This window comes from Dendrobates tinctorius, unplaced genomic scaffold, assembly GCF_039654945.1.
Source record: "Dendrobates tinctorius isolate UK_male_01 unplaced genomic scaffold, ASM3965494v1 ptg000085l, whole genome shotgun sequence".
In the NCBI taxonomy this organism is placed as follows: Eukaryota; Metazoa; Chordata; class Amphibia; order Anura; family Dendrobatidae; genus Dendrobates; species Dendrobates tinctorius.
In genome coordinates, this window is record NW_027361753.1 from 5,575,371 (window position 1) to 5,587,712 (window position 12,342).

At 40.0% G+C, this 12,342-nt stretch overlaps 1 protein-coding gene across 1 annotated transcript; it reads left to right on the plus strand.

Annotated features, from left to right (window-relative positions):
* The first annotated feature begins 257 nt into the window (after positions 1-257).
* Positions 258-9,302, plus strand: RAX (retina and anterior neural fold homeobox). The gene is made up of 3 exons (XM_073584794.1): positions 258-1,036; positions 1,417-1,655; positions 8,263-9,302. Exons 1-3 carry the CDS (start codon positions 757-759, stop codon positions 8,713-8,715), a joined length of 972 nt encoding a protein of 323 aa, XP_073440895.1. The 5' UTR covers positions 258-756; the 3' UTR covers positions 8,716-9,302.
* The last annotated feature ends 3,040 nt before the right edge of the window (positions 9,303-12,342 follow it).

A 12,342-nucleotide genomic window follows, 5' to 3' on the forward strand; every position in this document is an offset into this window, starting at 1 on the left:
TTTGGCAAAACTTATAGTGATATCACCAGAATTTACATAGGACTGCAGGTCAGTATTATCTTAATTCAGACGGTAATTGTGAACTTATTACTTTCCGTGCTGCCATGCAGGGTTAAATAACACATTTAGCTCTGCTGCATGGAATAAAAGAGGGTAAACTATTTAAACAAACATTGTGTTTGGGAGTTAAGCTCTGTGGATCTTGATGAATAGAAATTTGGGAGAGGTGGAGCTTGAGTTAGCATCTTCTTCTTATCCAGGTAGTGTCCATAAACACAAAGCCTCATCTAGTGGTGGGGATGTGACAGCTTAGATGAGCACAGCAGGGGCAGCTGACACACAGCCACAAAGAACAGACATTACTTTAAAAGTCTTCAGCAAGCTGAGACTGAGTCATTCCTTCCCGAGAGGTCATAAGGAGCTGATCCTCTGCTCTTGAAGGACAGCTAGTCATACACCGCTCAAGCAGAAGGATCTGATCCTGGGAGCCAGCTTAGAGGAATCAGCCTTTCTTAAGAGAGATTTGCAGCCTGTTGTTGCTAAAATATGTTAGCACACTGCTATCCCTTATAATATCATATATAGGAATAGGCGTTTAGAGCCTAAAAGCTTCAAGGAGCCATCTTCAAGAACCTTGGAAGTCTCTAGAAACCTCCAAAAAAACATGGACTTATAGACTTTTCTTCACCTACTTTGGAAAGTATCAATAAGATCATTGACGACATAGATATAAAAAAACAAAAAAGGTAACCCCCCATGCATCTCCACAGTCCTTCACTTATGGCAGAAGGAAACTTCTCTCTTTCTGGACACTTAGTGAGAAGTCCTGTTGGAAATTCATCCAGAATTCACAGCATAGAGGCGATTTTAGGATTTTCCAAAGAGGACAATGTTCTGAGGTCATTCCAACCAGAGGGCAGTCCCAGGAATGGCAAGGAAGCTGAGAAGAGGAACTCTCGACACTGTCATCACAAAATGGCTGAGGATATACAACAGCAGAGCCAGATAGAAGACAGACAGGAGGACAACTATGGGGGTAAGTGACTACATGCAACCTATGGTTGAATTTTTCTCTTTGTACGTTGGCCAAGGTCTGAACCTTTAATTTCTAGACTGCAACCATGACTTTGTTATTGAAGGTTGAGACTCTTCCAAAATTGTCAAGAGTTTCTCTTCTTTATAGGTGTTCCCAGGACCACCTATAAAGTAGTTGATGCATTAAGACCCTTGATGAATTCTTTTATGGTCCCAGAAACACCAAATGTAGACTAAGTAAACCAATTCTTATTGTTACTTTTTAACTAAATTCATCAAATGATAAAGTAGTAGCTGGTCAAAGTGTTCAGCCATTTGATGGCAACTGGTATCTTGTAGGGTTACCTTCTAAATAATATGGATCTTCTGAACCTATTCCAGATACGTACTGCAGCAAAACTTCCAGTGAGTGCTTGAGCCCGGGGTTATCGTCAAATAACAGTGACCACAAACTGTCAGATGATGAACAACCCAAGAAGAAACACCGGAGGAACCGAACCACCTTCACTACTTACCAACTCCATGAGCTAGAGAGAGCTTTTGAGAAGTCACATTACCCAGATGTGTACAGCAGAGAGGAACTGGCCATGAAGGTGAACCTCCCAGAAGTAAGAGTCCAGGTAAGAGAAAACTGGATTATTAAACGCCAAACGCTCAGCAAATCAAAAGGATTGTTATGTTTCTAATCCAGTTATAGTAATTATAAGCCAACCTTACTCATGAGCTGAAGAGTAATTTAATTAGGACCGCTGCAATTAGTGGCGATCACTCAGATGCCTTTAATGTACTAATACTCCGTGGAATGGACACAAAGCATGGGAAACTGTAAGTGTAAATTTCATAATGATCATAGAAAAATCATTCAATGTGTAATAAGAAATTAGATGCAAAATATAAACTTTTTGAGTTCTGTTTTGCTGCATTTTCTACAAATAATTTACTGAAATAAACAAACTAATGAATAAAAAAGAATCACAACAAAAGGCTAACGGTAGAAATAAATCAATAAATATCTTTGTACTTTTTTCTTTCTTTAAAAGTTTGTTACAGAAATTCGATAACTTTTCCAATGTTGTTACTACATAATAAAAACTTTGGTGATCTTCGGTTCACTTGAGAATACTTGTCCGAGCACGTCTGTCGATTTACAGTAATTTGGGGGGAAAAAATAGTGAAGATCAGGTTGTCCATAATTGCTCTGAACAAATAATTGAAAGCCTGTGAATTAAGGTACAAAAGGTAGAAATAAAAGATCATCTAACTCACTTGTGTCACAAAAGTCCAGAAATAAAGTAAGTAGTGAGTAAATAAAATAAAGTGATATGGAAATATAGATATATATGGCATATATTTATTTCTTTTTACTTATTTTTTTTTTACATTTATTTAGTATTGCTATATTTTGGAATGAGTTATTGAGATTTAGTTTCTTAATGTCACACTTTAATAATTAATAATACATGATAAAATAAAAAAATAAATAAAATGTTGATCATATTAATAAAATAATAATAAAATAGCAATTCTTAAATTTAATTTTTAATGTAATCTTTACTTTCCATTATAAATTATGCATTTACAGAATTTGCAAACAAATCATCTGTGTAATTATTTGTGCTACATCTATAAATACAACTGCATTTAATGAATCAAAATATATAAAAACATTTTTTTTTTTTTTTTTTTAAACTAATTTATTGCAAACGTTATATTGAATTATCAAAAGCCTCTAGCATAAATGTAGTAATGTGTGCCACATGCAACGCTATCATACATAAGCTATATAATCTATGAAAAAAATGTTGTTTTTTTTTTACATTTTCCAAATCATAATTTATCACATGAAATTCTTTTTAGGTTTACCTTTTTTTCTTTTTTTTTTTTTTTTTTTTTACATTAAATAGTTTTAAAAAAATTGCTAAATTTATAAAATTGTCAAATTCTGATATTCATGTACTGTCAATGGAAGAGAATTTTTTAAGAAATCATTTCTCATTTAGGTAATGTTGAAATTAAGCCATGAAGTACATAAAATGGGAGTGACTGTGTGTTATTGCTTTATTATATTCAGTTCATGCGTTTTATATAAGGTTTTAGGGCATAAAGCTTGTTTCCTGTATACATTTAAAAAAGTTTATTTAATACTTTTAATAATATTTCCCAAATGTTTGAAAAAGTGCTTGAATATTGGTATTGTTTTTTTTATTATTTATTTATTTATTTTATTATTATTATTATTATTATTATTATTATTATTATTACTATTATTATTATAGCAAAAATAAATCACTAGCAGTACTAATGGAAATAATATTAGTTTTGTACACTTTGTACTAATATTTTAATAAGTATATTATTTTAATTTTACATTATTTGCACATTTGTGCATACTTTTTTTTAGCTCTCATTGCATAATAGGTCCAAGAATAATAATAATAAAAAACTAAGTCAGAAAATAAAAAATTGTACAAACGTCTTGCTATATTGGCCTTAGATCTCTTTTACGATGCAACCTTGTCTTTTTGAGTGGTGAGGGAATATTAAAATAGTTTCAATACAGTTTTTCACACCATAGGAAGTAAGACATTTACTTTTTTATCAAGCCCATAGCCTAAATTATAAGGAGGCTAAAAGGGGTAGGCATGGGAATATATATATATATATATATACTGCAGATATATACCGTTGTGGCCAAAAGTATTGACACCCCTGCAATTCTGTCAGATAATACTCAGTTTCTTCCTGAAAATGATTGCAAACACAAATTCTTTGGTATTATTATCTTCATTTAATTTGTCTTAAATGAAAAAACACAAAAGAGAATGAAGCGAAAAGCAAAACATTGATCATTTCACACAAAACTCCAAAAATGGGCCAGACAAAAGTATTGGCAGCCTCAGCCTAATACTTGGTTGCACAACCTTTAGCCAAAATAACTGCAACCAACCGCTTCCGGTAACCATCAGTGAGTTTATTACAATGCTCTGCTGGAATTTTAGACCATTCTTCTTTGGCAAACTGCTTCAGGTCCCTGATATTTGAAGGGTGCCTTCTCCAAACTGCCATTTTTAGATCTCTCCCCAGGTGTTCTATGGGATTCAGGTCTGGACTCATTGCTGGCCACCTTAGAAGTCTCCAGTGCTTTCTCTCAAACCATTTTCTAGTGCTTTTTGAAGTGTGTTTTGGGTCATTGTCCTGCTGGAAGACCCATGACCTCTGATGGAGACCCAGCTTTCTCACACTGGGCCCTACATTATGCTGCAAAATTTGTTGGTAGTCTTCAGACTTCATAATGCCATGCACACAGTCAAGCAGTCCAGTGCCAGAGGCAGCAAAGCAACCCCAAAACATCAGGGAGCCTCCTCCATGTTTGACTGTAGGGACCGTGTTCTTTTCTTTGAATGCCTCTTTTTTTCTCCTGTAAACTATGTTGATGCCTTTGCCCAAAAAGCTCTACTTTTGTCTCATCTGACCAGAGAACATTCTTCCAAAACATTTTAGGCTTTTTCAGGTAAGTTTTGGCAAACACCAGCCTGGCTTTTTTATGTCTTGGGGTAAGAAGTGGGGTCTTCCTGGGTCTCCTACCATACAGTCCCTTTTCATTCAGATGCCGACGGATAGTACTGGTTGACACTGTTGTACCCTCGGACTGCAGGGCTGCTTGAACTTGTTTGGATGATAGTCGAGGTTCTTTATCCAACATCCGCACAATCTTGCGTTGAAATCTCTTGTCAATTTTTCCTTTCCGTCCACATCTAGGGAGGTTGGCCACAGTGCCATGGGCTTTAAACTTCTTGATGACACTGCGCACGGTAGACACAGGAACATTCAGGTCTTTGGAGATGGACTTGTAGCCTTGAGATTGCTCATGCTTCCACACAATTTGGTTTCTCGAGTCCTCAGACAGTTCTTTGGTCTTCTTTCTTTTCTCCATGCTCAATGTGGTACAAACAAGGACACAGGACAGAGGTTGAGTCAACTTTAATCCATGTCAACTGGCTGCAAGTGTGATTTAGTTATTGCCAACACCTGTTAGGTGCCACAGGTAAGTTACAGGTGCTGTTAATTACACAAATTAGAGAAGCATCACATGATTTTTTGAACAGTGACAATACTTTTGTCCACCCTCTTTTTTATGTTTGGTGTGGAATTATATCCAATTTGGCTTTAGGACAATTCTTTTTGTGTTTTTTCATTTAAGACAAATTAAATGAAGATAATAATACCAAATAATTTGTGTTTGCAATCATTTTCAGGAAGAAACTGAGTATTATCTGACAGAATTGCAGGGGTGTCAATACTTTTGGCCACAACTGTATATAGCAGGTGAAGTAAGTATAGGTGTGCATAAATTAAATTATGTGTAATAATGAGAACTGACACAGGGAAAAAATATTGAACACTTGAAGAATGGGAGGTGCATAAAGCCACGGAAAGTCCTGACCAACTGAAATCTATCAGTAATCAGAAAGCAATCTTGCCACTTGTTATTTTTCACTATCAGCTGATTCAACTAATGGCCTATAAAAAGGTCTCTCATTACCAAGGTGCCACACAAGAAACATCTCGTGATGAGTAAAAACAGGGAGCTGTCTCAAGACCTTCACAAGCTTATTGTTGCAAAACATTTTGATGGTGTTGGTTGCAGAAGAATTTCAAAACTGCTAAAGGTTCCAGTAAGCACTGTTGAGGTCATAATTCGGAAGTAGAAGAACATCATTTCACCATAAACCGACGATGATCCCCCCCAAGATTTCTGACAAAAATTGTCAGAAGTGTTTTCCAAGAGCCAAGGACCACCTGTGGAAAGCTAAAAAAAAGACCTGGAATCAGCAAGTACAATTGTTTCAAAGAAAACAATAATAAATGCACTCAACCTGCATGGCTTGTATGCATACTCACCACACAAGACTCCGTTGCTGAACAAAACGCATGTTCAAGCACATATAAAGTGTGCTCAACAAAGACACGCCTGGGAAATACTGGGAGAATATATCCGGTCAGCTGACATCAAAATTGAACCTTTGGATGCCATAATACACACCATGTTTGGAGGCCAAAAGGAACTGCATACCATCCCCAAAAAGTGCCATACCAACAATGAAGTTGAAGTTGGGAACATCATGGCGTTAGGCTCTATTTCAGCATAAGGCACTGGCAAACTTCATGTAATTGAAGGAAAATGAATGGACAAATGTACCAAGACATTCCTGAAAACAATCTGCTGCCATCTACTTCAAGGATGATGAAGATGAAATGAGGGAGGACATTTCACAAACAAAATGATCCCAAGCACACAGTTTAAGAGCAAGAAAATAAAGCTGCTGGAATGACCGAGCCAATCACTGGACCAGAATCCAGTAGAAAATGTATGGAAGGTACTGAAGCTCAGATTTCTTAGAAGGAGCCAACGGGACCTTCAGGATGTGAAGATTGTTTGTATGGAAGAATGGGCCAAAATCACACCTGTGCAATGCCTGCGATTGGCTTCTCCATACAGGAGGCGTTTTGAAGATGTCATCACCAGCAAAGTTTTTTTGTACGACGTATTAAAAACATTTCGGTAAGTGTGTTCAATATTTTTTTCCTGTGTCATTTCTCAGTATTACACATACAAGTAACGTAATTTATGGCCATCCATGGTTTGATTTTTTTTTTTTTTCCTGCATGAATTGTGTTTGGAGTCAGGTTCCTGCGTCTGCTCTGCAGGAATCCAGACCCTTATATTCTGCGGTCACTTGCTCTTTATCTACCGCAGAGGAGATTGCCTTGCAGCAAATCTCTCCTGAGGCTTAAGGGCCTGTCACACTAAGCGATATCGCTAGCAATATCGCTATAACTTGTGACGTTATAGCGATATTGCTAGCGATATCGCTGTGTCTGATACTTACCTCCGACCGGCTCCCCCGCTGGTTATCGCTGATCGCGCGAGAACGTCCAGGACTGTTTCTCGTCGTCAGCTTCCTGCGGCGCTTCCTGCTGTGACGGCGAGCGATGCTTGGAGCCGGGCGGGAGGATGCAGGATCGCCTGGTGTGACAGGTAAGTAGCGACCCCCGACCCCTGCGATGTCGCTGATGAGACCTGCCTGTGTGGCAGCTCACTAGTGACCACTTAGCGATGTACCAGCGATCCTGACCGCGTCATATCGCTGGTCGGGATCGCTGGTACATCGCTAAGTGTGACAGTACCTTAAGTCCTTCTGTCCTCTTACTCGGCATGCTCATGGGACGATCTCCCATTGGAGATCGGGAGTCATGTGCTCAGGTCCCGCTCCACTTCTCATTGGTCCTTCTCAGAGATCTGGAAGCATGCAGAAGGTCTCGGCTGCTATAAAAGGCACGCATGGCCATTCCGCCATGCGCTAGTATAGACTATACTTGCTATGTGTGAATGGTGATGGATATATGACTCTGGTGACTGACTCATTTGAAACCCCTTCCCTCTGATATTACGCATGTGGATAGGGAATTAGTTTAGTAGTCTGCGCCAGTCTGTGGCAAGCCTTAGGCCACTGTGCACACCGCACCTCTGCACTAGCGTCCGACATAGCGCCTGCTTTGTAGCTGTGTCGTCCAGCGGCAGTGTCCTGCGCAGGATGAAGGGCGCAGTTGCAGCCCTTCTTGGCATTCGCAGTAGCGACGCCGCACACACGGTAGGTCTAGACGGACGCAGCCCCTCTGTCTTAGTTCCTGCTCCTGTGACCAGATACCGTGTGTGCATTTCCCTGTGGCCTGTGACTCTAACAGGCTCAGCCTTTCGTATGTTTTTGTGGCGGCGCCTCTGTGTGTGAACAGAGCCCGCTCTGCGCACTTCGGGTGAAGTTGAACCCGTGCGCATTATATCGCCATATTGCTCATCTGCCATTACTCAGCAGCGGTTACAACACCTACTGCATGGTGGACCCCGAGCGGCAAACGCACTTTATTATTATTTTTATTTAGTGCGTTCTGCCGTTCCTAACAAATTGGATGGGTTGTTGCCGACATCTGGTGAGAATTTACCAAAAACCTTGTTCCGGACCCATGTGATGCAGAGTTGAGTAGGTAGACTGCACTTTGTAGCTTAGTTTTTCAGATATATGAAGTTGAATCTGTTGATTGTATTAGATCACATTACTCCTCCAAAGGCTTAAATGACAAATTAACCTCTTCTTGTTCTCTATGTAACTTTTATGCTGTATTTGATGACTTTTTACATCTAAATTCCATATTTTATTTTTATTACAGGTTTGGTTTCAAAATAGAAGAGCCAAATGGAGACGACAAGAAAAGTTGGAGGTGACATCCATGAAGCTTCAAGATTCCCCAATTCTTTCCTTCAATCGATCCCCACAACCTCCAGCCATGAGCACCATCAGCACAAATCTACAGCTAGATTCCTGGCTTACTCCACCTATGTCCAGCACCACCACCCTACAAACCCTGCCGGGATTTGTGACCACCCCTCAGAACATTCCTGGTAGTTACACCCCACCACCGTTCATGAACACTGCACCTGTTGGCCACGCACTACAACCACTAGGTACAATGGGGCCACCACCTCCATACCAGTGTGGGGCCAACTTTGTGGACAAGTTTCCTCTCGAAGAAGTAGACCCTAGAAACACAAGCATAGCAGCACTGAGGATGAAGGCAAAGGAACACATTCAGTCTATTGGAAAGCCTTGGCAAACCATTTAATGTAGACTGAGCCTGGAAATATGTTCACACTAAAGGACAATGTGGACAGGAACATTATGTGCCAAGCACAGACCCAACATCCATCTTCCATCATGAACCACTCATAGACTGTGACTAGGATCATGCAGCTTCCTATTTTATATAGAAATTTTGGATTTAATTAATGACTTCATGTTTACATCATTAAAACTATTCTCATGTAAAATAAAAAAAAAATCACAAGTGAATATTCAATTCCGAATGTTCTTAGTTACATACTGTATGTTTCCAGTAAAGCTAGGTGATCACCGCCAGTGCCACCATTACAGTTCCCATTTAATATAGAGCCCAGGGTGGCAGTGGTATAGCGGGGGTTGTGTTTGACATACACAATTATAGATGAAATGCAATAGTAGCAATACTGGTTTCTATTCAGCTTTTCCAAAAACAGCTTTTTAATTTATATTTACCGTTATTATTTTTTTTTAATATATGGAAAATTTTGTAAAGATCTAAGCGCTGATTAGGCAACAGGAAAATATTGTAGCTGTTTGTAGGCTGTAGGATGAACGACCTCCTCGACCTATGTATTTAAGAATATCAGAACATGTAAATATTGGTGGAGGAGGACTTCTGATTATTAAACTGAATTCAGAATTTAAAGTTTCCAGCGTCTAATGATATCCTAGAAAAGACACTTTAACTACAGCGGAACATGACCTCTGAAGATCAGGCAGTGACCAGAAAGTAAAATAGCAAGCACATGACTCTCAGCTGAGTAACGGAATAGTCAGAAATGGTAATTAAGTCATTTTACATATTGGAAACCAACAGTTTTACTAAATCCACAGTGAAAAATAAAAAATACTCGTATACAAGATCACTGATGCTTAATCCTTAATTTGGATAACAATTTGTGATTTCAATATAGATACAATCAACATGATAAGTTAAGTTACCATGTACATACATTACTGAATCTGAGTTACATCCTGTATTATACTCCAGAGCTGCACTCACTATTCTGCTGGTGCAGCCACTGTGTACATACATTACATTACTGATCCTGAGTTACCTCCTGTATTATACCCCAGAGCTGCACTCACTATTCTGCTGGTGCATTCACTGTGTACATACATTACATTACTGATCCTGAGTTACATCCTGTATTATACTCCAGAGCTGCACTCACTATTCTGCTGGTGCAGTCACTGTGTACATACATTACATTACTGAATCTGATTACATCCTGTATTATACCCCAGAGCTGCACTCACTATTCTGCTGGTGCAGTCACTGTGTACATACATTACATTACTGATCCTGTACTGATCCTGAGTTACCTCCTGTATTATACTCCAGAGCTGCACTCACTATTCTGCTGGTGCAGTCACTGTGTACATACATTACATTACGGATCCTGAGTTACATCCTGTATTATACCCCAGAGCTGCACTCACTATTCTGCAGGTGCAGTCACTGTCTACATACATTACATTACTGGTCCTGTACTGATCCGGAGTTACATCCTGTATTATACTCCAGAGCTGCACTCACTATTCTGCTGGTGCAGTCACTGTGTACATACATTACATTACTGAATCTAATTACATCCTGTATTATACTCCAGAGCTGCACTCACTATTCTGCTGGTGCAGTCACTGTGTACGTACATTACATTACTGATCCTGTACTGATCCCGAGTTACATCCTGTATTATACTCCAGAGCTGCACTCAGTATTCTCCAGGTGCAGTCACTGTGTACGTACATTACATTACTGATCCTGTACTGATCCCGAGTTACATCCTGTAGATCTTTTATTATAAAAATGAAAAACATAACAATAATCATAACAGAAACATAACAAGAATATCAGCCAGAAAATAATCTGCATACTGAACACTGGTCCAGCAGCTCATTCTCTCATCACACATATTATATGTAGATAGAGAATAATAACTAATAATAACTTACACTTTCCGGTCCGGTCACCAAACAAACTAGTAGCAAACAATAAAATAAACAAAGGCAGACATAAATATATACAAAATGTTTATGTATATATTTATGTCGGCCTTTGTTTATTTTTATATATTTTTTTAAATATATATATCTATATATATATATATATATATATATATATATATATAAAAAAATAACCAAACTATACAAATATATACAAGACTAAACCTAACCACCATCCCACACTCAAGCCCACCATTCCCAACCCCTGAACTGACCTGAGAGCTGGTCCTGTGTCTCATGCCTCAGTCCATGTCCAACGTCCATAGGCCAGATCAGGCAGTGCCAGTGTTTTCCCCAAACACCCCAGTGTCCCATAGTCCCGCAAGATAAACCCACCTCCCCCCTTTTCCCACCACCCAACCTAACACCTACACCCAAATCTTTATCCCTATATACAATATATACAGAAACAAACACTACAACTCCCACAAATCACAAAGCCCAAGTTCGGCGCCTGCAGCCCTACATCACTGTATACGATCACAAAACAAAAATCTACTGTGTCAGCGGCAGCCCACCACCAGGAAAGGAGATGACCAGACTAGGGCACACTAAAAGAAAAGCCCCTCCAGAGGAGAGCGGCCCTACGTGTGCCCAGTCTCTCATACTCCAGAGAGCGCATCTTCACCAGGTCACCGTATCTGGTCCTAAACACATCGTCCACTGGGAGGATTTTCCGTTGCATCAATACTAAACATCGTGCGTTCCACGTGTGATACCTAACCACTGCGCTAAGTAGAAATAAGGTTCAGCGGTCCCGACCACTAAGGTCTCCAAATGCTCCATAGGCCCATTCTGCATAGGAGAGACCGGCCAGCCGAGACCAGCCAATGGAGACGCCAATCCTATTGTACACCTCTGTGTTGAAGGGACAGCAAATCAGGAAGTTGTCCATGCTTTCCAGCATGGTACCACAATGCTCCCGAGGACAGTTCCTGTCCTCAGAGCTCCTACACTTCAGATTGTCCCTCACACACAGTTTCCCTTGGAAGCAGCACCAAGCCAAGTCCCAAAACTTCGAGGGATCCTGATAGAATTCAAAAGATGCAAACCCACCCCAAGATCCCAACTTGGGCTTTCCCTGAGCACCAGAGGCCTCTGGAAATGGGTCAACAGAACCCTATAGTCAAGGAATCTCCTTGGCAGAGTCCTGATCTCCCACATTCCCAGACCCCACCGGCGAATTACCTTTAGAACCAAGGTAGCGTAAGCCAGAAGATGTCCGTGCGGTGTGCGAAGATCCTTCACTTGCCCTCCTGTCTCCCATTCCTGGAAGAAAGGCTGAAACCATCTTAGTAGACATTTCAAAACTGTGCAGAAAGTTGCAGAGGTCCTTAATCTGTGCTCACTCCATAAACAAGATACTGCGTTGGCCCAGGCTATATGACATGACATACTGCTTCAGGGCTCGTTGCTGCTGCCACAGTTGCTGCAACATGTGCAGAGTGGAATTCCACATTGTCGGCACATCGCATATCTACTTGTTAACTGGCATGGACAAAGAACTCTGTATCGACGCAAGTTGAGGACCTGAGGGGTGCGAATGGCGGAAATGAGCACACAGGTTCTGTGCTTTTTGGAGCAGTTCCCCAGGCCTGGTTAGTGGTGGAGAAATTGCTGT

What these genes read in the sequence shown, in the direction of transcription:
- RAX (XM_073584794.1), top strand. Translation starts at nt 757, where the DNA reads ATGCATCTCCACAGTCCTTCACTTATGGCAGAAGGAAACTTCTCTCTT. An exon ending in ACAGGAGGACAACTATGGGG is followed by an intron (nt 1,037 to 1,416) that starts GTAAGTGACTAC and finishes AACCTATTCCAG; the next exon opens with ATACGTACTGCAGCAAAACT. An exon ending in TCCCAGAAGTAAGAGTCCAG is followed by an intron (nt 1,656 to 8,262) that starts GTAAGAGAAAAC and finishes TTTTTATTACAG; the next exon opens with GTTTGGTTTCAAAATAGAAG.